Raw genomic sequence first — 25,000 nt, 5'->3', positions numbered from 1 at the left:
AGTATTACTTACGGACGTTCACATATCGGCAAGAGATGATTGTCACATGGTCGATCATTCAAATGACCACAATAACCAGATCTCATGTCGACCTCAACACAGTCCTAATTACTACCTCACTAAGCATTGGTTCTCCCAGTGAACGATCTAAATACATGTTGGCAAACATTTTATTAAATGATTTACAGTCCCTACTTTGTTCTTACTCGCCGGCTTAGCTCAGTAAGGAGAGCGTTGGTCTACGGATCGCGGGGTCACGAGTTCGATCCCCGGGCGGGGTGTATGTTCTCCGTAACGATTTGATAACTACATTGTGCCTAACATCATTCGTCCTCCACCTCTGGTAATTCATGTTGGGAAGTTGGCAGTTACTTGCGGAGAACAGGTTTGTACTGGTACAGAATCCATGAACACTGGTTAGGTTAACTGCCCGCCGTTACATGACTGAAATACTGTTGAAAAACGGCGTTAAACACAAAACAAACAAACAAACAAACGAACAAACTACTTTGTTCTTTCAATTTGTTTTAATAATGTACATGTATATCGGCTTGTGCATTTTAACAACTATTTTATTACATATATTCCCATGTAATTTGAATACTGGGAGCTGTACAAATCATTTCCAACAGCTGTTAATCCGCATGCTTCAATTTTGATATGCAACTATACCTGTACTCAGCTTTTTCGTTTGTGTCATACCATATCCATGAATTTTCCAAACCTTCGTCTGTTAGTCCAATCCACCAGTTAAGACCTGAATCCAAAATGAATTGAGATGAAAAGAAAACCTTGATATTTTCTAGACTTTAAGATATTACGATTTCTTGTAATATTACTTCTGTTACTGTAAATTATAACCTCCTGCATCTGTCAACAGATTTACGACATAATCCATTTGACGAACAAAGAATGCAAATGGTTCTACAAATGTAATAGTTCATTTTCATTTTTTAGATCCTACAGATATGCGCATTTTAATATTCTGCACTTGCAAACCTATAAAATAGTTTATTCCAAAGGTCTCAATAGACAAACATACCTTTCATGTACCTCAAATATTATCTGATTAATGTATATTCTCCGTCTCCGTTGATGTGTACAAAGTGGGCAGTATGCTGCCTGCAATAATGCTGAAATAGTCCCGAAATGTTCTTCATCACTTTACATTAAGCCTTCATCATGTATTGTTTGACTGTAAAGTTACTCTAGCAATCAGATTAAAAATAACATTAGCTATGTTTTTCAATTCAGTTTTATTTATACACATGATCAATGAAAAAAAAAATGAAATCACTGCTGATACGAAATATCCGATACTAGCCTCTGCGGAGTTAAACAACAGACTTTGATGACCAAAGAAATAACAGGAAGATCCATAAACTGTTCAATAATTCGGTCACTCCTTTGCGGCAACACTGCTCATATTAATTAAACATAATGTAAGCAACTGTTTATGCTGAATAAACCACATTTATACAGCATAGTTACTTACTTAAGCATTTTCATGTGATTGTGGAAAACAGTTTTGCAACTTCTTGTATTTTTTTCGGCGTGCCGTATTAAGCACGATTTTATGACCTCGCATGACCTTATGCCGCCTGAATAATGTACCAATCGGATTGCTTGGTAAGGTATTCTCGGTATTTTCAGCCATAATGAGAGATTTTGTAAGAGTGGCGCTGATTGGAGGAAAGGCTGAAAATGCTTCACTCTGAGTCATGTGTGACACTGAGTGAAATGACAACGCGTTCGTCATCTATAACCTCTGTAAGTACAGCACCATCGGGTTGTCTGCGTACCACTTGAACAGATGTGCGTAACCAAATATTCATCCGCTCATCCGGACATATTTCTGTTTTGTTAAGTTTTCTTGTTAAGTTATTTCTGTTTTGTTAAGTTTCCTTTCCTTAAGTTTTGTTTTTACAAAAAGGTTATTTGTTTTATACAGTCATTAACTCTTACCCTGCATTACAGCAACAATTTCTAACCAGTGCAAATCATTACTACCGGTAACCTGCAACAAAATGTCCGATACTACTAAATTTTAGACTCTAAATTTTAAATTAATCTTTCCGGTGAAAACAGTACTGTACATATTCTGAATGACAGACAAATTTGATAATAAGCTGAAGTAGGGTAAGGGTTCATGTTGCTTCCAACAATTCCAGAAATAAAGTATAGAACGTATTTCAATATTGTTTGCTTACTGTTACCATCTTGTAAGCACCAAAGGCTCAAAGTGAGCTTTTGTGATTGTTTGGTGTCCGTCGTGTGTCCCTCCACAATTTCTAAACACAGTCTTCTTCAGAACTACTGTCCTCATTTATACAAAACTTCACAGAGGCCCTTTTCAACATTGCCAAACGATTTAAAATACAGGTTTCTGCCCATATATAACTTGTGCTTCAGTTACATCACGCCGACCATCTTTTTTAAAGATGTTTCTTGTTTCGAATCATTTCGTTCAAAAATAGATTCTTTCCAGTCTCAGTTTTACTCGTCTTGATTTGTCTCGAGTTTTAAAATGTTAGTATCATATCACCTTTCATTTATAGTATTACACATAAAAACACTAATTTTATACATTCCAAGTATTAATAAAATTGCCAACACCCTCTCCATATTCAAGGAGATGCACTGAACTGTGCCAACCACAGACGATAAGGTTAAAACAAAAGGTTGTCAGAGAGGTCAAGAGTTTATCATAAAAAACCCGGAATACTAACTGAGATGTTAACCAGTTTTATAGTCTTTTAACACGTAGTATATGCAACTTTCCCTGCAAACTGTTCCATTGAAATTAGTCAACTCCTTTGCTAACATAATTCTTAATGTATCCAATGATGAAAAAATTAATGCCTTGTTCAAAAGATATCAAATGATTCTTCTAATATCACCAAAGCTCATATACTCAAATCATTGGACATTAGAGTCCATCACCGAAAACTGAGTCTTTTTGTATCGATAACTGTTGTAGAAACTCATTACAGACTGATTATATTATATGGGTAAGTACAAATTTCAAAATTATTATTTAATCTGATTTTATCTTCAATATTACAAATGTATCATTTAGATACTTTTGATTTCAGTGAATGTATGAAATGAATTTCATTATTTAAAATGATATGAGTACCAGCTTAGCTGATGATTTTTAAAGGAGTAACACTGTCCAGTGTCATAAAGACGACGTGCTTTAAATGGTTCAAAATATTTTGTAAAATACTGCATACTTTTAATATAAATTCATTCTTCTCTTACATATAAAACAAGGAAGTAAAGCTAACATAGTTTTTTTGTATTACTGTGAAATAATAAATGTCCATGAGAACTATCAATCAGCGAAATGAAATACCCGCGGATATATATGAAATCCCCATTCATTTTCTTTACAACAATTGAAATCCACGAATTTATCTCGACAATTTATTTTCAATGGAATAAACGTATTTAAATCTACAAAAAGTTCTGACGTTAACGTTTTAGAAATATTTTGCAGCTTCAAAGACACGCAAAATGCTTCAAAATGGAAAGAAAAAAGTTGGGGTCACCGTGCATCTTTAGAGATTTATTAAGAAAAAATGTTTAAAAACTGGTGATTTTTTAAAAATATTTTTAGTTCTTTATGTTTTAATTTATATTTCCGGGAAATATAAAGTGCTTTGTTGAAAACGTTTATTTCAGTTGTAGCTTATCATTATATATCAGGAACCAAGTTTGATCTACGTTTACAGATATTTGAAATAACCGACCCTACCCCATTGTACATCCTATACCAATTTTAGGTGTAGGCCAGCCAAAATAAAGGGTGACTTTTTTCGCAACAAGTAGAATCATTTTGGTAAAATGGTGCATTATTAGCCTTTTTTAAAATGATTTAGCATTAATTTTTAGCAAAACTTTTGTTAGAAAAAAATATTCGAAGAAACAATTTTCAAAAATTGCGGATATCCTAAAAAAACGCTCATACATCCTTTAACAGCTTAAAGGTATATTATACCACAATTTCATAATTTGACAATATGAACAATTACTATGCAGAATATATATATCTGTATTAACGGCGGACCTTTCAATTTCAATGGCCCTCTATTTTTGTTTTAAAATGTCAGGCTAATAGTACCCTCTCTTTTTTGGGGCACTCACACTAATTATTTTATTGATGATGTGATATTTAAATGGCAGGTCTCATAAGTAAGCAGAGAAGCTGAAATTACATTTGGCCACCGGCTGTCCTAAGGCGGTGCCGCCTTTGTGTTGTTTTTTTCCTGCTTGTCTGTGTTTGTTCATTGTGTATGTGTACGTTTATGTGAGTGTTTGTCTTGTGTACATGCGTGTTTTCAGTGCTGTGGTTTTCTGTGTAGGGAAACTGCGTTTTTGGAACGTTGCTGTCCCTGTCGAATATTAATTTTATCCTTCCTATTTCAACTTTCCCAAACACTCCATCCCTTTATATACCCCTTACCCATTTTCGTATTTTGCATATAATAAAACTGTTCTTGTTGTTGGATTTTTGAAGCAACTCGTCTGCTTTATTTTTCCGTTACAGTTTCTTTTTGTTGTGGGCCTACTTTACGATGCATGACTCTGTGGCTGTCTGCTTCCGTGAAATCTACACTTACCTTTTTAGTTTTCATAGCATCCCAGTCGTCAGGCACTTGTTTAAACCATTTATCTAACATATGTTATCGAAAGAATTATGCACGGATTGAACAGAAACATATGAGAAAAAGTCATAGCACACAAGTTAACGACAATTATGCAAGATACTTTGCCAATCAGAATTTTCAGTGAGCCAAGGTACGAGTAGGCACCTTGGTAGAAGCATCGGCCTCAGGTACGTCAGCTGAATGACTTCCTGACAAGAAATACAGCCCAAGCAAGGTTTCAAACCTGCAGCGGTTAAGAGCAAGTGACTCTAAGTCAGCGACTTTTACCACTTGGCTACGGCACGGAGGCTACAGTTTACTTTTACAATAATTGTGAATCACCATCATAAGGACGCAGAAAGGTTTATTTAAATTTCAGAGGGATATTTGCAGCTGATGAATACTCAGGTTTACTTTGAATTGCTGACACCCTTCGTCTAAGAATGTATTAGAAATAATGATATTTCTGGTTTGATGTAAATTTTATTGAAATGTGTATACTTGTTAAAACCTAACTAGAGGGATACCAAAGTAGGATATTTTTGCCCAGTTATGTTGATATTATATCATATTTCAGAGCATATAATGCACCAATTCGGTTACAAAAATTCAATTGAACATGCAAATAAGAAAGAATACAATTCCATAGAACAAACATTATTGACACAACCATTTCCTTCATTGAAAGTCCGTTACAATCTCAAATTACTTATCTGTAGGAGAGCGTCTTATAATTTTCCGCCACTCCTTGTCTTATGTTTTACATTAATTACTTAAGCAGGGATTGCAATTTGAACAAACTTGCCCAGTTATAACATGGTGAATACTTAGACAGGTATGTCAAAAAAATGGATCAAACTCTGTGTAAAACAATTTCTGTAGAAGAATTTATTGTATCACAACGTACTGCATCAATAACAAGAATTATTAATATTTAGTTTAATGTTTCGTTTCATCTATAAAATAATGGTTCCTGCTCAATGACTAAAACCAACTACAACTGTTATTTATATTTTAAGCTAAATGACGAAGGTTTCAATGTAGATAAATTATAAGTCGACAATCTTGCTGAACCATTCAGTTAGCGGCGTGTCTTGTAATCAAAATGTATAGGACATAATTACAAAACACTACACCGCAGAATAACACAATGAAACTGTAAGAATGCTTTGAAAAGATAAATAACTTACCAAACTCCAAAACAGCGGTGTAAGAATGAATTTCGTCCCTTTAGGTACCGTATTGTTTATGGCTTAGTGGACGATATTTAACAAACAAGATAAACTGTGATAGGATATGCATATAATTTGTCAGTTTATGAAAGTTAAAATGAAGTACGCTGTTGTAGGTAATATTTTAATGGCTTTTTAATATATAATGCAATACAAAATCTAACCAACAATACCGCTGTCCACGTTGTCAAATCTGAAATTACAAAAGCAAAATTATTAGCACTATACTGTAATGAAGGACAGTTTTATTACTTTATAACTGATATATTTAGGAGATTTCTTTTAAGAAAGGTTTCGGCTTGAACATTTTTAAAAGTCCATTTTAATGCCCATAATAGAACCGTCCATCGGCCTCTGTCACGTGCTAACAGTCCAAAGGCGTTTATTTTTCTCAATTTTTACCAATAATAATTTCCATTTTACTAGGAGATTCTTTGGAAGCATAGAATGAAACAAGCGAGACGAGCATTTGTTACAGAGTTACCAACATCCCCCCACCCCTAGGGTCCTTTTTCACAAATCATATTTCATGCCAATTCAAAACATCTTCTTCTAAGTAATAGTGAAACTTAGTGAAAGGAGGTAATTAATTAACAAATGAAATGCAATGCATTATATTATGTTACTAAAGAACCTTGTTTTTAAATTACACACAAGAAGAAAAGTAAATTCTAGTCTTGCTCAATGCAGAGCTACACTACTATCAACCAAATGTACTGCAACCATATTATGAGTCAGTGTTTAGTTTGAATACGGTTCATCCGCCCTTTTAGACACAATGACACATAGAAATACTACGTAGAGTATAGATCGCTACAACCATATAAATGCTGCATTTACCTTTAAATACCATAAAGTTATAACAAAGCCTGGGTCTACATTCTGGAAGTCTACAATTGTTGATAGCTTATGATATCTATCAATAACGATTATGTTAGTTTAAACTTAAGTTTAGTTTTAAAGTAGTGGGATAAGCCGAAATAAATCACATGTATTGTACTTCATCATATTAAAGGGATGTGATTTGATGTAAAAACAAAAAATGAAAAGTCAACTTAGGTGCCTGTGACCATTACCTCTGCACATGACAGAATGTCTTGTAATGGTAAAATATATGCCAAGTTATTTGAATATACATACATTCATAAAACAGTTACCAAATTGTCAAAAAGTGACATCGACTTTGAGCAAGAGTTCGTACATGAATCAAATTAATCTTTATGGTGACTGTTTGTGTCATGTAATTTGAAAATGCATCTATGCAAAGAAAAGTTACTGATTTAACCAAAAAGATCTTATCAATTTTGAACTCTGTGTGTGACCTTGACCTTTATGAAAGGGACTTCAGTCTTGCACATGACACATCTCTCATTATGGGAATATTTTGTGCCAATTGATTTTTAAATCCTTTAATTAATGGAAGAGTTATGAAATGGACACGATCCTGATGCTTTAAACCTGTTACCTCTAAGTGGGACCTTGACCTTGAAGCTAGGAGTCTGAGACTGATATGACACATTAACTCATTATGGGAAACATTTGTGTCAAGTAATTTTAGAATTGCTTGATGAATAGAATGTTATGGACCGAGAAAGAATACAAACCATGTTAAAATTTGACCTCTAAATGTGACCTTGATCTTGGAGTTAGGGATCTTGTTCATTTGTATCAACTAGTTTTAGAATCCCTTGAGGAATAGCAGAGTTATGGACCGGAAAAGAATCTGATCGTAATAATAGACATTGAGACATTGACCTTTGAGCTAGGGGTCTTGCATAAGACAAGTAATCTTATTATGTAGAGATCGTACCAGAGGCAACGCATTCAACGGCAACAACAACAATTCAAGTGCAAAACTGAAGTGCATATCACTTATCACATACTAGCAATATTTTAACAAAGCACCGTGCAGTAAATAAGAGGAGAACTTGTGACAGCGACATCGGCTCCGTTGTTTTAGTGAATTAGCTAAAGAAAGGTGATTGTTATTTCTTTTTAACTAACTCAACCATTTTATTTATACTAAAGACCATCAGAAGTTTCTTCATGGCAGATTGCGGAAGGTAAATGCAATTCGAACGCCTCTGTCAATATGCAGATAAGGTACTTTTGTAAACACAAGGTGCGTGTCATAAAAAGTCAAATAATTTCTTTCGGCACAGTTTTTAGTATGGTTTTGGTGGGATCAGCAGTTTGAATATGCATTGTTTTTATATCGCTCTGTTTTAACTAACAAATTTTGAGGCCTTGATAATTCTTGGCAAACGGATTTTGTAACATGTTGAGGGATTCGATGCCGTAAAATTCATATAGTCTATTTATATTTTTTTCTCACGAATGCTTTCTTCGCGATGATCATAACATACTTAAATGTCTTTAAATTAGTTCGTATGAAAATGAAATATAATGCTCAATTGTTTAGTTTGAATGATTATTCAAAGATCTTGAAGTAAACTATATTTTTGGGAAACCCGTCCGAATCTATGCACATTTTGTTTAGATAATTGAATAGTCACTGATAAGTTATCTGTTGTTGGCTTCACTTTTCCAAGTAGGACCACATTTTTAAGATTAAACATTCCCTTTCAGCGTGAGAAATTAAATATGGATGTTAAACCATTACATAATTGAAATACTCCGGTATTAAGTATTCAACAGAAAGTAATAGCAGGTGCCATTTGAATTTTTATGTACCATTTCTATATTATGGGAACATCTGTGCCAAGCTGTTTCAAAATCTCTTCATGTATGATAGAGTTATATACCAGAAAAGAAACAGACAATATTAATCTTTAACCTCTAATTGCGACCTTGACCCTGGCGCTAGGGGTCTGGGTCTTACGCATGACAAGCCATCGTATTATGGGGAACATTCCAACTAGTTTTAGAACCCATTGAGGAATGGCAGAGTTATGAATAGGACAGGAAACAGATCCTAATAACTTTTTTATGGCCTTGACCGCGGAGCATGGGTTCTTAGTCTTGCGCATGACACGTCATCTAATTAATATGGGGACATTTGTGTAAAGTTATTTTCAAAATCCCTTCACAGATGACAGAGCTATGGACCGTAAACGAAGTGTGACTGACGGACGGACGGATTGAAGGAAGTACGCAGTCTTCTTCTATGTCCCCCTTCTTTTCTTCGAAAAAGGCCGGTTACAGTAATGGCAACAGTGACTTTATACGTAATAACTCCACTGTATTTTATACAGTATTCTGTCATAGATTTTAAAACATTGTGTTTCCGATGTATTGTCGTTTTTACATGGTTAAGAGAGGTACATCCCGTGCGGCTGTTAGTAGTATTGAAAATATGAATTAGAAGGTAGATCTCGTGACAAAGTTTTCTCAAACAGGGGTCGCTGTATAAAATGCTTTAAAACGTTTTGTTGAAGGTGTACTGCTCTAGTATTAATCATAGATCGACACTTCATATGCTATGTTGGACATTTTATTCCCATTAATGACCTATAATTTTGGATTCCTAAACTTTTAGTCCGTTTTGTCGTCCAGTGATTTGAACGACCTTTCCAAAATATATAGGTTGACGTACTTTCGTTATATAATATATAAAAAAACGTTGAAGATTTTAGCAATTTTTTTTCATAGTTTATATACCCAATTAATTCAATTAGTAAGAGAGAATTCCAAACTGTTAATGTAAGATTGTTCAATTTTTAGGTGATTATTTCAGTAAGTCTGGATATCTTTGCCTTAACCTTCTTTATACACCTCCATGGTTTGTTACATATTGAAAATGTAGTAAAATGCGATTTTGGTGTTAACTTCAATACAATATACATAAACTAATAGTCAATTGACGCTATTTGAAGTTGACTACTGAGCCAAAAATGCATATGGAATAAAACAAAACATCTTATTACGTACTGCTGTTCACAGATCGGCAAGAGGTTTACGTGACAAGGTGCATCATTCCAATGGCCATTATAACCAGATGACATATTGAACTCAACACAGTCCTCGTTATTTCCAGCGTTGTCCGGTTGATTTGGTGCCCAGTCTTATTTTAAAAACGTTGTATAAAAATTTCTTTTGGAAACACAGAGGAAAATGAGGAAAGCAGCAAACTCGGTCTGATCAAATCTTTCAATGAGAGGTATTGGCATAAGCAATACCACTTACGCCCCTAGCTCTGACATAGCGGATTCTATTACCGGTATACAGATTATTGAATAAACTCCATACTCCCGAAAGACCGAAACACAAAACAGCGCCGAGGCAAGTACGAAGATGAAAAAAAAAGTCAACAACTATGCACTAAAAGACAGATGTTGTTATAAGAAAATAAGATATGTAAGATATGTCTTAAAGCATGGAATGCAACTAAACAAACTAGAAGTAGACTCGGTCATTTAACTTCTCGTCTTCGTCAGTATTTGATAAATCAATATAGAGGGAAAGTAATATTTAAACACACAATTGTTCTAGAAGTATTTCATAGTATATTTCACCAGGTTCATCTTAACTTATAAAACTGGGACAAAGAAATATGTACAAATCATTTATGGTATGCTTTGATTTGCCGTATGCCATTTTACCTGTATATTCAGTTTTTTCGTTTGTGTCGTACCATATCCACGTATTTTCCACAGCATCGTCCGTAAGTCCAATCCACCAACCAGTTCCTGTAAACAAAGCTGCGTTTTTGCCATTGACAAATCATTATGGTAGTTACTTCATTATCATTCTTACTCTTGTGATTGCAGTGAAATGACCGTACAAGGCGCACACAATAGACTCAAAACAAGCAAGTCTTTAACAAATGGAAAAAATAATAATGTTATAATTTTGGCTGAGATACCTGTATATTTTCATAATACATAATATCTTCAGACCCTAAATGTGTAAATGTAATTATTGTTCATTAAGGTGACGACAATGCTTTTATGTAATAAGTCGTTTCCCCTCATTATTAAATGTATCATCACAAATATGATATAAATAACCTGACTGAATATGAAAGAAAGCATTATAAAGGATTGCGTATTTTGGCCAGGAAACCAGCCTCGGTTTTGAAGTTAGCAAATACGTAATAAGCACAGGAAACAATTGGATTTAGTTTGACAGCTTTTGAAAGCATAAATTTGTCAAACGTTTTTGGCACGTTTCCATTGAAGATAAGATTACCGACAGAGAATGATACTGTATTTTCGGTCTACGACAAAAATATGTCTTTAACACGTCTATTTTATTAACCTTTAACCTGCTGGTGACAAATAGTTTCGTCTTTGCGACCAATGCAGACCAAGAAAAGCCTGCATATCCGTGCAGGCTGATCATGGTCTGCACTTTTCCCTATCCAGTCAGTAAATTTTCAATGAACACCCATTTGCAAAAGAAGTGGTACAGCTGAAACTGAATGATGGACCAGTCCATTTAAAAAATTATTAGGGTAAATGTAGTGAACCCGTAATTACTTTCGGCTATTTTCTTGTGATCATGTATTCTCATTCTCGGAAATTTCAGTGTGATTCTTTATTCCCATTCTCAAAAATTACTTTGTGATCATGTATTCTCATTCTCGGCAAATTACATTTGATAATGTATTCTTATACTCGGCCATTTCCGTGAGATCATGTATTCTCATTCTCGGTAATTTCCGCGTGATAATGTATTCTCATTCTCAGAAATTACTGTGTGATGCTGTATTTTCATTCTCAGCAGTTTCCGTGTGATCATGTATTCTCATTCTCAGCAATTACTGTGTGATCATGTATTCTCATTTTCGGCTAATTCCATGTGATAGTGTATTCTCATTCTCGACCATCTCCGTGTTAAAATGCATTCTCAGTCTCGGCAATTTCCGTGTGAACAAGTATTCTCATTCCCGGCAATATCCGTGTGATCATGTTTTCTAATTCTCGTCAATTTCCACGTGATCATGTTTTCGTATTCTCAGCAGTTACTGTGTGATCATGTATCCTCATTCTCGGCAAATTCGGTGTGATCATGTATTCTCATTCTCGGCAATTTCCGCGTGATGATGTATTCTAATTCTTAGCAAATACTGTGTGGTCATATATTCCCCTTCTCAGCAATAACTGTGTGATCATGTATCATCATTCTCGGCAAATTCAGTGTGATGATGTAACTTCATTCTCGGCAATTTCCGCGTGATGATGTAACTTCATTCTCGGCAATTTCCGCGTGATCATGTATTCTCATTCTCGGTAAATTCCGTGTAATGATATATTCTCATTGTCGGCAATCTCCGTGCAATGATGTATTCTCATTCTCGACAACATCCTTGTGATCATTTTTTCTAATTCTCGGCAATTTTCGAGTGATCACATATTCTCATTCACGGCAACATCCGTGTGATCATATTTTCTCATTCTCGGCAATTTCCGTGTAATCATGTATTCTCATTCTCAGTAATTACTGTGTGATCATATATTCTCAGTCTCGGCAAATTCCGTGTGATCATGTATTCTCATTCACGGCAACATCCGTGTGGCCATGCTTTCTCTTTCTGCAATTTCCGTGTAATCATGTATTCTCATTCTCGGCAATTACTGTGTGATCATATTTTCTCATTGTCGGCAATTTCTATGTAATCATGTATTCGTATTCTCAGCAATTACTGAGTGATCATGTATCCTAATTCTTGGCAATTTCCGTGTGATCATGTATTCTCATTCTCGGCAATTTCCGCGTGATAATGTATTCTAATTCTAAGCAATTACTGTGTGGTCATTACCTCTCATTAACGGCTACATCCGTGTGATAATATTTTCTCATTCTTATTCTTAGTAATTACTGTGTGATTATATATTCTCAGTCTCGGAAAATTCCGTGTGATCATGTATTCTCATTCACGACAATATCCGTGTGGCCATGTTTTCTCTTTCTCTGCAATTTCTGTGTAATCATGTATTCTCATTCTCGGCAATTTCCGTATGATCATATATTCTCATTCTCGGCAATTTCAATTTCTGTGTAATCATGTATTCCCATTCTCGGCAATTTCTGTTTGATTAAGTATTTTATTTCACGGCAATTTCCGTGTGATTATGTATACTCATTCTCATTAATTACTGTTTGATCATGAATTTTCATTCTCAGCATTTTTCGTGTGATTATGTTTTCTCATTTTCGGAAATTTCCGTGTAATAATGTATTCTCAGCTCGGGAATTTCCGTTTGATCAAGTATTCTGATTCACGGCAATTTCCGCGTGTTCGTGTATACTCATTCTCAGCAATTACTGTTTGATTATGTATTCTCATTCTCAGCAAATTACATGTTATCATGTATTCTTATTCTCGGCAAATTACATGTTATCATGTATTCGCATTCTCGGCAATTTCCGTGTGGTGATGTATTCTCATTCACACCAAGTTCCGCGTGATCATGTATGATCATTCTCAGCAATTACTGTTCGATCATGTATTCTCATTCTCAGCATTTTATATGCTATCTTGTATTCTCAGTCTCGGCAAATTACATGTTAAGATGTATTCTCATTCTCGGCATTTTCCGTGTAATTATGTATTCTCATTCACGGCAATTTCCGCGTGTTCATGTATACTCATTCTCAGCAATTACTGTTTGATTATGTATTCTCATTCTCGGCAAATTACATGTTATCATGTATCCTAATTCTCGGCAAATTACATGTTATGATGTACTCTTATTCTCGGCAATTTCCGAGTGATGATGTATTCTCATTCTCAGCCATTACTGTCTGATCATGTATTCTCATTCTCGGCAAATTACATGTTATGATGTATTCTCATTCTCGGCAATTTCCTTGTGATGATGTATTTTCATTCTCGGCAATTTCCTTGTGATGATGTATTCTCATTCTCGGCAATTTCCTTGTGATGATGTATTCTCATTCTCGGCAATTGCTGCTGCATTCGTCGGATGTAAATGTAACTCAATGCACACGGCTTTTCATCAAAATAGCGAATATCGAAACCGCGTAAGGCTAATTTCAAAGGGCTGAAACGTTTTCTCTCTTGCAGACCACTTCGAAAAAGAATATATCTCTAGTTGTGTCTATACGTACCATTAGATCAACATACCTTTCATGTTCCTCAGATGTTCTCTTATAAATGTATTTTCTGCGTCTCCATTTATATGTACCAAATGGCCCTTATGTTGGCGGCAGTAATTCTGAAATAGTTCTTTGTCATGTAAATTAGGTATAAAGGCATTGAAAGGTTCATAATGTATTAATTTTTATCTTGAAAAACAGATGGAATAGCTTACCAAAAATATTTTATGTGTACTTACAAGGTGAAAAAAGCACTACTTTTAATATTGCACATGAACTGTTAAAGTTCGAGCCATAAAGTGCGCAAATAAAAGAATACATTAAATAAAACTTTCTATTAAATTATTCAAATCTTTAACAAATATTATAGAAGAGAGTAAATTTAACAAGGATTTAACGAGAAATTAATGTATAAGGTGTGTGAAAAGTTCGTGCCTATTTTCACCATAGGAGTAGTATAGGCGCCTCTTTGACGTCACCAAATGCATATGTGTGAAGATCACGTGCACAGCACGTGCGGCGACCATCTTGAAGAACAAGCGCGTGGCGGTCATCTTGAAGAACAAGCGCGCGGCGGCCATATTGGATTCTATTTTTAGACAGTCCAGGAGGCGGATTCATTGAGGGTCAGATGTTCAACCCTAGTAATGACCCTTGAAGTACTTTACAAGCATAGGCATGTTCATGCTTCAACATGCACGTTTGTGAAATATAAAGTTTGCAGAAATGATCAAAATTAGTTATTTCTTTCACAATCTCAACATGAAAACAACGTTTTCACTTTCCAATCATGCTTTGGAAAAGCATCTGAATGCTACTAAATTGAACGCCTCTGTGTTTTATAGCAAAGGAATGATGTATCGCGCTCTCGGAAATGTACTTATAAAGTAACAACCTAACGCTTCTGCTCTTGACTGATTTTAATAAAGGAATGCCCATTGTTACTAAAAATACCTCGAATGAAAAGTATATAATAGCGCTTTCATCAGACAAAATCATTCAGAAGTCAAATCATGGAAAATAGCTCGGGAGTATTCGAGAATATGATGAATTCCTCCGCTGCTGACCTAAAGGAAGTGTGTCCAGTACATCACAAAGTATGGATTAATGAAGCGCATTACAGTAAAGTACATTTTGGGTTTTCGGAAGACATTTGGGTAGAATTATTGACAAGCTATATAAGAAACAGGACGAATTTGAATGTAGACTTCTCCATCATCCACACTGGTGATCCGTATACGGACATGGGGATTAATTTGCCTGGCGGTCATTATTTGGTAGACATAGAGTGTGCTTTACGCGACTTTATGGAAGCGAAGGGGTGTCTCTATGTTAAGTACAAGGACATAAAAAAACTAGAATTGAATTCGATATGAATTACTCCACATTGATGTACATGCTCCGAAACTACATGAGCAAATATCATCCGAAAATAGAATTCAAGTGGTGCAACCAAATTCCTATTGTCCCTGTTAACATCAGTACGGAACCTGAAGGACCCGAAAATATCTACATAGATGTACTTACTATGCTCTGTGATCATTATGCAAACAGAAATTGGTAGATTTAAAAGCGTGTCTGACTTTAATTCGTTGCTGATTTGTGTTGATCAAAATGTGTATGAAGGACAGACTAAAAAGACAGTTTTATAAAGAATAAATGATGGATGTGTTACCATCGGATCTCTGTAGAAAAATATTTTCCGACTGTGTAGAAAGACCCTACATACCGTTATATTACATGTTGGAGTATGAGCCGTATAGAATGGTTCTTAGTAAAATAAATGCACAAAACAGTGGTTAAAGCAAAAGAGCACTTTTATATCTTTTAAAGACACTTTGATCGACATGATTCGTTTTCATAAGATGAATTTGAGTATTGAGGCGATCAATGAAAGTAGCTGGATGACTTATATTCCTGAGAACGAGGAAATAGCGCTTTATGTCAACGATGTGATACAAGGTGGTGGCCAAGAATTTCAATACGATTGGTTTCCAGTCCAAGAGAAGAATAGTAAACATAATCGTATTTTACTTACGAAATCTGTAAATATTATTGATGCAATTCTTCATTTAGAACTGCTAGAGACGCTTATTGCGAAGCATGATATCAATTTGTGAAACGATGATGAAGAAATAAAATACAATAAAGGAATATGTTGTTTTAATTGTATACACCATCACACCTGCTAACGCTTCATCTTTTCTTTCAAATCAAATTCAAACGTATGGGTTATAAATAACAAATGCATATTGTTCCTTCAATCTTTTATTGCCAAAGCTTGTATCACTAATACAGGTTACATGTATCAGCTAAAATAAGACACAATAAATTCATCATTCAACTTCTTGCGATACACATCAAAGAGTTTTAAAATGTCCTTCATTTTTCGTCCGGAACATCGGTTCATAATATAATATACGCAATACAGCCCGCATATGTTTCAATCCGTATCCTGTACTTGACTGAAGTTCATCCAATAACGCTTCTTTAACGCTTGCTCAAAATGAACTTTGTAGTGCTCTGGTCTATTACCTAGTGAATCGAAAAATTCGTCGGGTCCTCTTTTTGGAAAATAAAAGGCCACCCAATGTTTTCCTGATCCCTGGCTCGTGTCTGTATTCGAAATGACGTATTGTTTCCTACGTATTTGAAGTTGGTCCGCAGCGCATATTGTCACAGGGTACTCTTTTAACATTTCCTCGAGCTCGTAGTTATTCATTTTAAAATGTATAGGTGTTCCAATCCATAGTATCTTGGGTCATGCTTTCGCGATATTTCTTACGTCGTGGGCTGTCTGAATCACGACTCAAAGCTGTGTCCATTTTATCCCTATGCCGCTTCAGATCACTATGCTTTCGTGACCGTCTTATTTCCAACCTAGCAATATCAACCGCTTGGGTTACAGGTGTCACAAGTTTTACTACGGGGAGATCTTCCCCTTTTTGTTCTTGTTTCATTGCTTCCCTTTCTTGTTCCTCTTTCATTTCGGCCATTTTCCTAAGATGAGCACTGCTACCCACGATGTAACGGCCCATATGCTCAGGCCGTACGTATCCGTCCCTCATGTCTTTGAAATGCTGTATCCATTTTTCCGGGTCCGGTTTATCCGGTACCCATTTTTCTTGTTTATAATCGTATACCTCTATAGAACCCATTTTGCCATGGTGAAAGTTAAAGCACGCCAATCATTCTTACAACATTCATTCATCATCTTCTTTGCTTTTATGATCGGGCCACAGCTCATCAAATAGGTCTTTTCTAAGGGCAATGGCTTGTCGAATAGATTCTTTGACAGTCATACCGTGCTGACTTCGTAGTTTCTTAGCCGACTGTAGAATCTGCTGCTGAATAGGATCGTTTTGTAGCTCATAAAAGTCAATTAGAAATCGGGCATAGTTTTGTCTCAGTCTCTTTCTTAGTTGAGGTAGCACGTCATTAGCGGTGCGACGGTAAGCTTCTTCAAAAGAGAGCCGTTGTTCCGTATAGATGTTAACTTTAGCTCTAAATTGTTCTTTAATAGATTGTGAGGATCCTGAAAACGCTTATCCCAAATCTCACGACGTGATCGCTCTTCTATAATCTCAACTTTTCTACGTTTACCGGGAGGTCCCTTGATCAAAGATCGTTTCTTTACAAAGCTTGTATCATTATTTCTATTTTCTGTTTCATCATCACTATCTTCATCATTATCATCATGGTCATCATAATCCTCCTCCTCATCTTCATCCTTGTCATCATTTTTGTCCGATAAGTATCCTTCTCCATTGAAATAGTCTTCTGGTTTATATTCATCATCTGTTCGTTTTCTCTTTTTTGGATTGTTTGCCTCGATAATGTTATCGCGTAAACGGTGTTGCTCTAGGGTGCTCGATTTTAAGTCTATTACCAAATAACCGTGCGGTCTTGATGTCGCTCGTTCAAACCGTTTCATAAAGATGTTACCAGACGAAGGGTAAATTCTTCTCGCCAATGTAGCTACTTGTTGTCTGTCAATAGGATTATTAAATAGCACCAGATACTGCGTATTCAAAGCGGTATCCCTACAAGCTTTACCATGAGGGAACAAATTTTGGGTGAGATATACGACAGATATGTTCCTGTGGTGACTGCCCTTGGTAAAGAGACCAGCAATTCTTTGATCGCATTTAGCTTCAGTCATCAAGTCGGCAAAGACCAGCAGGTTCCTTTGATTAACATTTATATATTGGGAATCATTCAAAGTAGTCTGGAATACCGTGTACAAATTCGACCCCGGGGATTTCACGCCGAAGTTCATCATACAATGGTTGCCATTGTCCAAAACACCATATGATACGCTGAGGCTGAGGTCTTACAAGATTTGATGATAACAGTTTTCTTGTCCATTCAGTTTTTCCACTACCACTTGGTCCTGAAACGACCATAGGAAATGGATGTTGAAACGTGGCTTCGTCATTTCCGTGGACATAACGTTGATGTCTCCGCATGTTGTCGATCCTAGAGAAAGACTGATGGCAAACAGGACACTGATGGATTTGTGAAACCGATTTTAGTTATAAATCTTTTATAAAAAAACACTGCTTTATTCTGTTCTATTAGCCATTCTTACGCTTTCTTGGGGCAGAGGAGAAGGAAGAGGAGGAGGAGGCGGAGGAGTGGAGGAGCAGGAGCGGAGAAGGAGTGAAGGAGGAGTGGAGGAGGAGTGAAGGAGGAGGAGTGGAGGAGGAGGAGGAGTAGTGGAGGAGGAGGAGGAGGAGGAGGAGGAGGAGGAAGAGTGGAGGAGGAGGAGGAGGAGGGGAGGAGGAGGAGAAGGAGGAGGAAGAGGAGTGGAGGTGTAGGAGGAGGAGGAGTGGAGGAGGAGAAAGGTGAGTGGTGGCGGAGAAGGAGGAGGAGGAGGAGGTGGAGGAGGAGGAGGAGTGTAGGAGGAGGAGGAGGAGAGGAGGAGGAGGAGTGGAGAAGGAAGAGTGGAGGAGGAGGAGGAGGAGGAGGAGGAGGAGAAAGATGAGTGGTGGAGGAGGATGAGGAGGAGGAGTGGAGGAGGAGGAGGAGGAGGGAGAGGAGGTGGTGTCGGTATATACAGTAAATCGTAACACCTTCAGTCATGGTTAAATTTACTTTTGACATATGCGTGTGATCCCTGAGTGCACAATCAGAATGCGTCGTATCACAAGTCCATCAGAGCATTGCTAAGCTATACTGACTAATCAGAACATTGCTTTGGCTCTATTAATTACATTTCTCCCTGTAAATTCATTCGCTGCCATTTTGGTTATCAAAGTGTAAGGATCGGGTAAGCTTACTTTTACGCATTTCTCGCATGAGTGATTTGACTTCCGGTTTAAGTTTATTGCCTTATAGTACTTATCGAGACCTTTGGTTAGATACCCTACATGCCTAGCTTTTGTTCAATAATGAAGGAGTTAAGTATGCATTTTCAGAATCTTCTTGACGAGACCTTTCCTATGATACCTTACTTGACCAGGTTCGAGTCTAGAAACGCGCAGATAATGTTGATTTTACGCGTGATTGATCTGAGTGTACCTACTTATAGTACTCGTCGAGACCTTCGGTTAGATACCCAATATGACTAGGTTATCTTTAATAGTAAAGGCGTGAGACCGGGTGTTTCCGGATGAATGATTCCGGTTTTAACCTTAATATCTGGAAAACGGATAGAGATAGACCTAGCTATACTATACTACACTATGCTATACTATTGTGTATGCTATGCTATGCGCTGCTATGCTATGCTGTACTATTGTGTATACTATGCTGCATTATGTAATGCTTTGCTGTACTATTGTGTATGCTATGCTATGCTATGCTATATGCTATGTTGTACTATTGTGTATGCTTTGCTATGCTATACTATACTATACTATGCTATACTATGCTATACTATTGTGTATGCTATGCTATGCGCTGCTATGCTATGTTGTACTATTGTGTATGCTATGTTGTACTATTGTGTATGCTTTGCTATGCTATACTATACTATGCCATACTATTGTGTATGCTATGCTATGCGCTGCTATGTTATGCTGTACTATTGTGTATGCTATGCTGCACTATGTAATGCTTTGCTATGCTATGCTATGCTATATGCTATGTTGTACTATTGTGTATGCTTTGCTATGCTATACTATACTATACTTTGCTATACTGTTGTGTATGCTATGCTATGTGCTGCTATGCTATTGTGTATGCTATGTTGTACTATTGTGTATGCTATGCTATGCTATGCTATGCTATACTATACTATACTATACTATACTATACTATACTATATACTATACTATACTATACTATACTATAGTGTAATTTGAAGAAAATAGAAATGCATCAATTTCAGCTATTGTTTACATGTTTCAGGTTGAAATTTGGTAGAATTTAGACTGACTCAGTTCTCAAATTGTTGAGAAAAAATACTTATCATGATTTTGAATACAACTTAAAGGAAATTCATGTTCGTTTACACTTTTTTATTTTTTATTTATTTCCGTTTCAAGGTCTAGTCCTATGAAGTTGTGGTTAGTGATAATAGCAGTTTTGTATAATCGGTATAGACTGGTATTCAATTAAAAAAAAAGATAACGCTATTTTTCAGCAGAAGAGCGTGTATTAAAGATTTATTTCCCTTTCACCGTTAATGCATGTTAAACCATTTGCTGAGAAAACATTATAAAAAATTCTATTCATATATAGGGGGCAAGTAATTAGAATAATTGAAGTAAATGACCACCACTTAAAAACTCTACATTCAAAGAAATATTTAATTGAAAAATGCATGAGGCATCTTCAAGGGGGTTGCTTTCCTATAATTAATCTAAAAGCCTGGAAAAGAAGGGACTCTCTATTCCAGTTTTTTTTTCATATCAAGGTGTATTTTTACATATTTAAATATGAATTCAAATGCATTGCTTAACGTTTCAATTGACGTTAAGAGTGTAATATTTGCTTTGAAATGCTCTGGACAAAGTGGGCATAAATTAGGTAAGATTAGTTATTTAGTTTACCTTTGATAGTGCAGATGAAATACAATAGAATTAGCGTATAGTAAAATAAAATTTGACACATTATCTTATATGAAATTGATTAATACCGTAAAGTGCACGTTCCTTTTTCTATTACAGGAAATACAAAAATTCAAATTGCAGCAGATGGGTCTGATTTCGCTGTGTATAACAAGGTTATTCTGGAAGTATCAAAAAACTTAATTTAAGTTAATGTGTACATTCGTAAAGACACAAATTATCTTCAAGTTCAGCCTGAAAAGATATTGGACATGTCAGCAGCAGTTTCCTTGACGTTAGAGGTATATGTCATTCATATAAAATGATGTAAATAGGTTTTGTGAGACAGTTTTATAGATAATACGATTTTATATACACACTCCATTAATTAATTTCTCAATGAATATTATTCACATACAGTTTAAAACAATTTGGCATTATAGGTTTGTTTCTTTTTTTTTTTACTTTTCAGAAGACGTTTATTTTTTATTATTATTTTACAGGTACTTGGATTCTTAAAATCAATTATATCAGAGAGGGATGTGAACTTCCAAGTTTTAGATGTCTACATTCATAATGAACCCATAAAAGGACTGTTTGTAATTACCGAATTTGCAAAAGGATTTGTGCATTCGATTCATATCAGTTGTTATAATGTTGGAGCTATGCAGTTTGTTTCTACACTCACACATGAATTTGCTCATTGTCTATTACCATATAGTAATAAACATGACACCGCCTGGCTTCAAACTAATTCTTTTTTAATGGGAATTGTCTCTTCAAAATTCTGTTTTGAAGATATGGACAAGTATGTATTCTGTTCTGTGGAACGAGGAATAAATCTTGTGAAAAAAAAGAAGTGAATGAACAAACTATTAAGTGTGGAGCGTACTTTCAGTATTATTTCCTTGGAAATGGCGTTGTGAAGTGCAGAAGAATATTATTTATACATTTTTGCGCTATAGAAATGTATTTGTATGTGTATTAACTAAGTGACTGTGGTTTATTCCACATCAGTCTATAAAAATACAGTTTAATACGATCGAAATTGCATAGTGTACAATAATTTCATGTTGTAAAAATACAATGTAGATTGAACACTTACGTTATTCGTGACACAAAGCATTGATAATAAAGTGTACGTAGAAATAAAGATTTTTTTTATATAAAAAATACAGTTTAATAAGATCGAAATTGCATAGTGTACAATAATTTCATGTTGTAAAAATACAATGTAGATTGAACACTTACCATATTCGTGACACAAAGCATTGATAATAAAGTGTACGTAGAAATAGGACTAAGCGCCTCTTGTATATACTGAGAACTGACTTGATAAGTCCAGTACTCCCAGGGTTATTAGGTGTAATGGATTTACAGTTATTTCGCATGCCTTTGTTGTCTCTGTTTAGGGGTCTGATGGGATCTTTTAATTACAAGTAGAGAGGTCGTGTGTGTGATGAACATGTAGTCCATTAATAGGTTTTTAACGATCTCGTATAATTACCTACAGGCAGTTGAAGTGGGAACCCACGGACATATCAATTATAGGTGCAGCATGAACTTGTCTAAGCTTGTTTGTAGAAATATTCTCATTAAAGAACTTTTTTTTTCATGTACTTGTATTATCATAAGTGACTTATAGAGAACTTCTTCGTGTTTTTGTCGATCTTTTTATTAAAATCAGTCAAGTGCAGAAGCGTTAGGTTGTAACTTTATAAGTACATTTCCGAGAGCGCGATACATCATTCCTTTGCTATAAAACACAGAGGCGTTCAATTTAGTAGCATCCAAATGCTTTTCCAAAGCATGATTGGAAAGTGAAAACGTTGTTTTCATGTTGAGGTTGTGATAGAAATAACTAATTTTGATCATTTCTGCAAACTTTATATTTCACAGACGTGCATGTTGAAGCATGAACATGCCTATGCTTGTAAAGTACTTCAAGGGTCATTACTAGGGTTGAACATCTGACCCTCAATGAGTCCGCCTCCGGGACTGTCTAAAAATAGGATCCAATATGGCCGCCGCGCGCTTGTTCTTCAAGATGACCGCCACGCGCTTGTTCTTCAAGATGGCCGCCGCACGTGCTGTGCACGTGATCTTCACACATACGCATTTGGTGACGTCAAAGAGGCCCCTATACTACTCACAGGCTTCATTTTCAAAGGAGTAGATTCAAACAAGAACACATATCAATTTTAGACAATTGAACAAAAATATTATAATTTCTGGACAAACTGGATTCTTTGTCTATAAAACATATATGTTTTGAAATCACTCAATTTTAAATAGACAAATATTTTCACTGCCCCCATCCACTTGATTGTACAGTTTTATACTAATCACTTAGATAAATTCATGATTCTGGCTTAAGTAGCTTATAGGTATGTTCAATCGAAAATGAAAAAAAGAATTAACCAATATCAGTTACGAAATGTTAAAGCTAGCCTTTAAAATAATCAACAGCTTGATTTTATCCGAAATGGCATTATCCAAACTTGTCACACTTTTTAATGTTAAATATAGCTTACGGTCTACATGTCAGTTTGTATTTGATAACATTCTTGTATACCAAACAGGTATTACAGTATAAATGCAAGACGTGCAACAAAATCATCCAGTTTATCAGGGGTAAGAAAACGAATAGGAACGAATTTACTACACAGTCACCCTTTATTTTACGTCGACAGCCACAATTTAAACAAATGCAGTATGAGCCTATAGTCTTAAAGTTAAATGTGGTTTGCATAACAAGTTGTAAGGGTATTTAGCTAACATACCTCAGCAGAGTAGAATGAAAGACTCTGGTGACCAAATAAGTAACACGAGGTTCCATATGTTGTCCAGTCATCCTGGCACTCCACTGCGTCTGACAAATCAATAATAAACAATAATAAACTTGTTCAAATACAGGTGAAAGTGTTGTTACTGGCAGATGAAGTTTTTTCTGTAATACGTAAAATGTAAGATACTGTAAAATCATTTAATTTCGTAGACATAATGCGAATCGTTGTACTCATTTGCTATCTTACAGTTAAGCAAATGGACATATACATTAACAACAAAAACAAAACGGATATTTAAGTTTCTTATTACAATATAAAAGTTGTAATATGCAAGAAAAATTATGGAAACTTTTTTGAAATCCATTTTTTTCACATTTGTCAAGCAAAAGATCGAGCAAATTACCCTACTTTTTATTGGCTGAATTTTAAAATATCACGATTACATTGTAAATCAAAATCACTACTGTAGCAAACGAAAACTGGCCCAACCTAAATAATAGGAAAAACAAGCAAACAGATATTGATACATTTATTATATCTAGAATAGGAACACAGTATCCATAAATAAAATGTTAAATTGAAGACCTTAATAAAATGGTGAAAACAACACTTAAAAAAAGTATTTCGCTAAGACAAACTTTCAGACCTGCCGATATAATGTTTAGTAATACATTTCGAAGAGTTTACTCCGCGAAAATCATCTGCCTTTTCTCCATTAAAATGACCTATATTTTTACGCCTCTCACTTTATTATCATTTTTATCTTTATCATTAGTTTGGACGAATCAAAACACATTTTTTTTGTTTTCATTCCGTCAATTTTCAAACTCATTAGGTGCGTTGTTATTGCCTGCAGTTTTATCTAGCACACAATGGGCGTATCCAACTTATCTTAGCCCGAGACATTCCCATATAACTTTACACCGATAATAGAATTAACTGTTTGAAACACTAATCACTAACCACTGGTATTATATCCAAAAACTAATAATATTGTCAATGTATTTAAAATATACATCGACATTGTCACTGAAATTAACCAAAGACCGACACTTTCACAAATGACACAACAGATAAGGTGAAATTAGAATAGTAAAGTTGTTATCACAAAATGAAACGAAAATGGGTCATTTAGAATGTAAATGTTTCCGTAAGACTGTTTTTATATTCGAAGTGTCAGTACGTCATTAAATAAATATTCTTGAAAGAAAACATGTACTGAGTCTTCTTCAGATAAGTCTCTACGAAGTAGCCTTTGGAAGCTGAAATGAAAGATAAGAGAAAATTATAACTCATTGACAAGCTTT

General features: G+C 35.3%; 1 protein-coding gene across 1 annotated transcript; it reads right to left on the bottom strand.

Annotated features, from left to right (window-relative positions):
- Window positions 1-5,994: 5,994 nt before the first annotated feature.
- Window positions 5,995-24,800, bottom strand: LOC123540190 (C-type lectin mannose-binding isoform-like). The gene is made up of 6 exons (XM_053527538.1): window positions 24,657-24,800; window positions 23,688-23,776; window positions 13,938-14,028; window positions 10,447-10,533; window positions 9,776-9,908; window positions 5,995-6,077 (listed from the first exon to the last, which is right to left on the bottom strand). Exons 1-6 carry the CDS (start codon window positions 24,715-24,717, stop codon window positions 6,044-6,046), a joined length of 495 nt encoding a protein of 164 aa, XP_053383513.1. The 5' UTR covers window positions 24,718-24,800; the 3' UTR covers window positions 5,995-6,043.
- Window positions 24,801-25,000: the final 200 nt, after the last annotated feature.

This window comes from Mercenaria mercenaria, chromosome 16 (assembly GCF_021730395.1).
Source record: "Mercenaria mercenaria strain notata chromosome 16, MADL_Memer_1, whole genome shotgun sequence".
NCBI lineage: Eukaryota > Metazoa > Mollusca > Bivalvia > Venerida > Veneridae > Mercenaria > Mercenaria mercenaria.
Note: the sequence above shows the minus strand (reverse complement) of the source record. Positions and strands in the feature narration are given on the sequence as shown.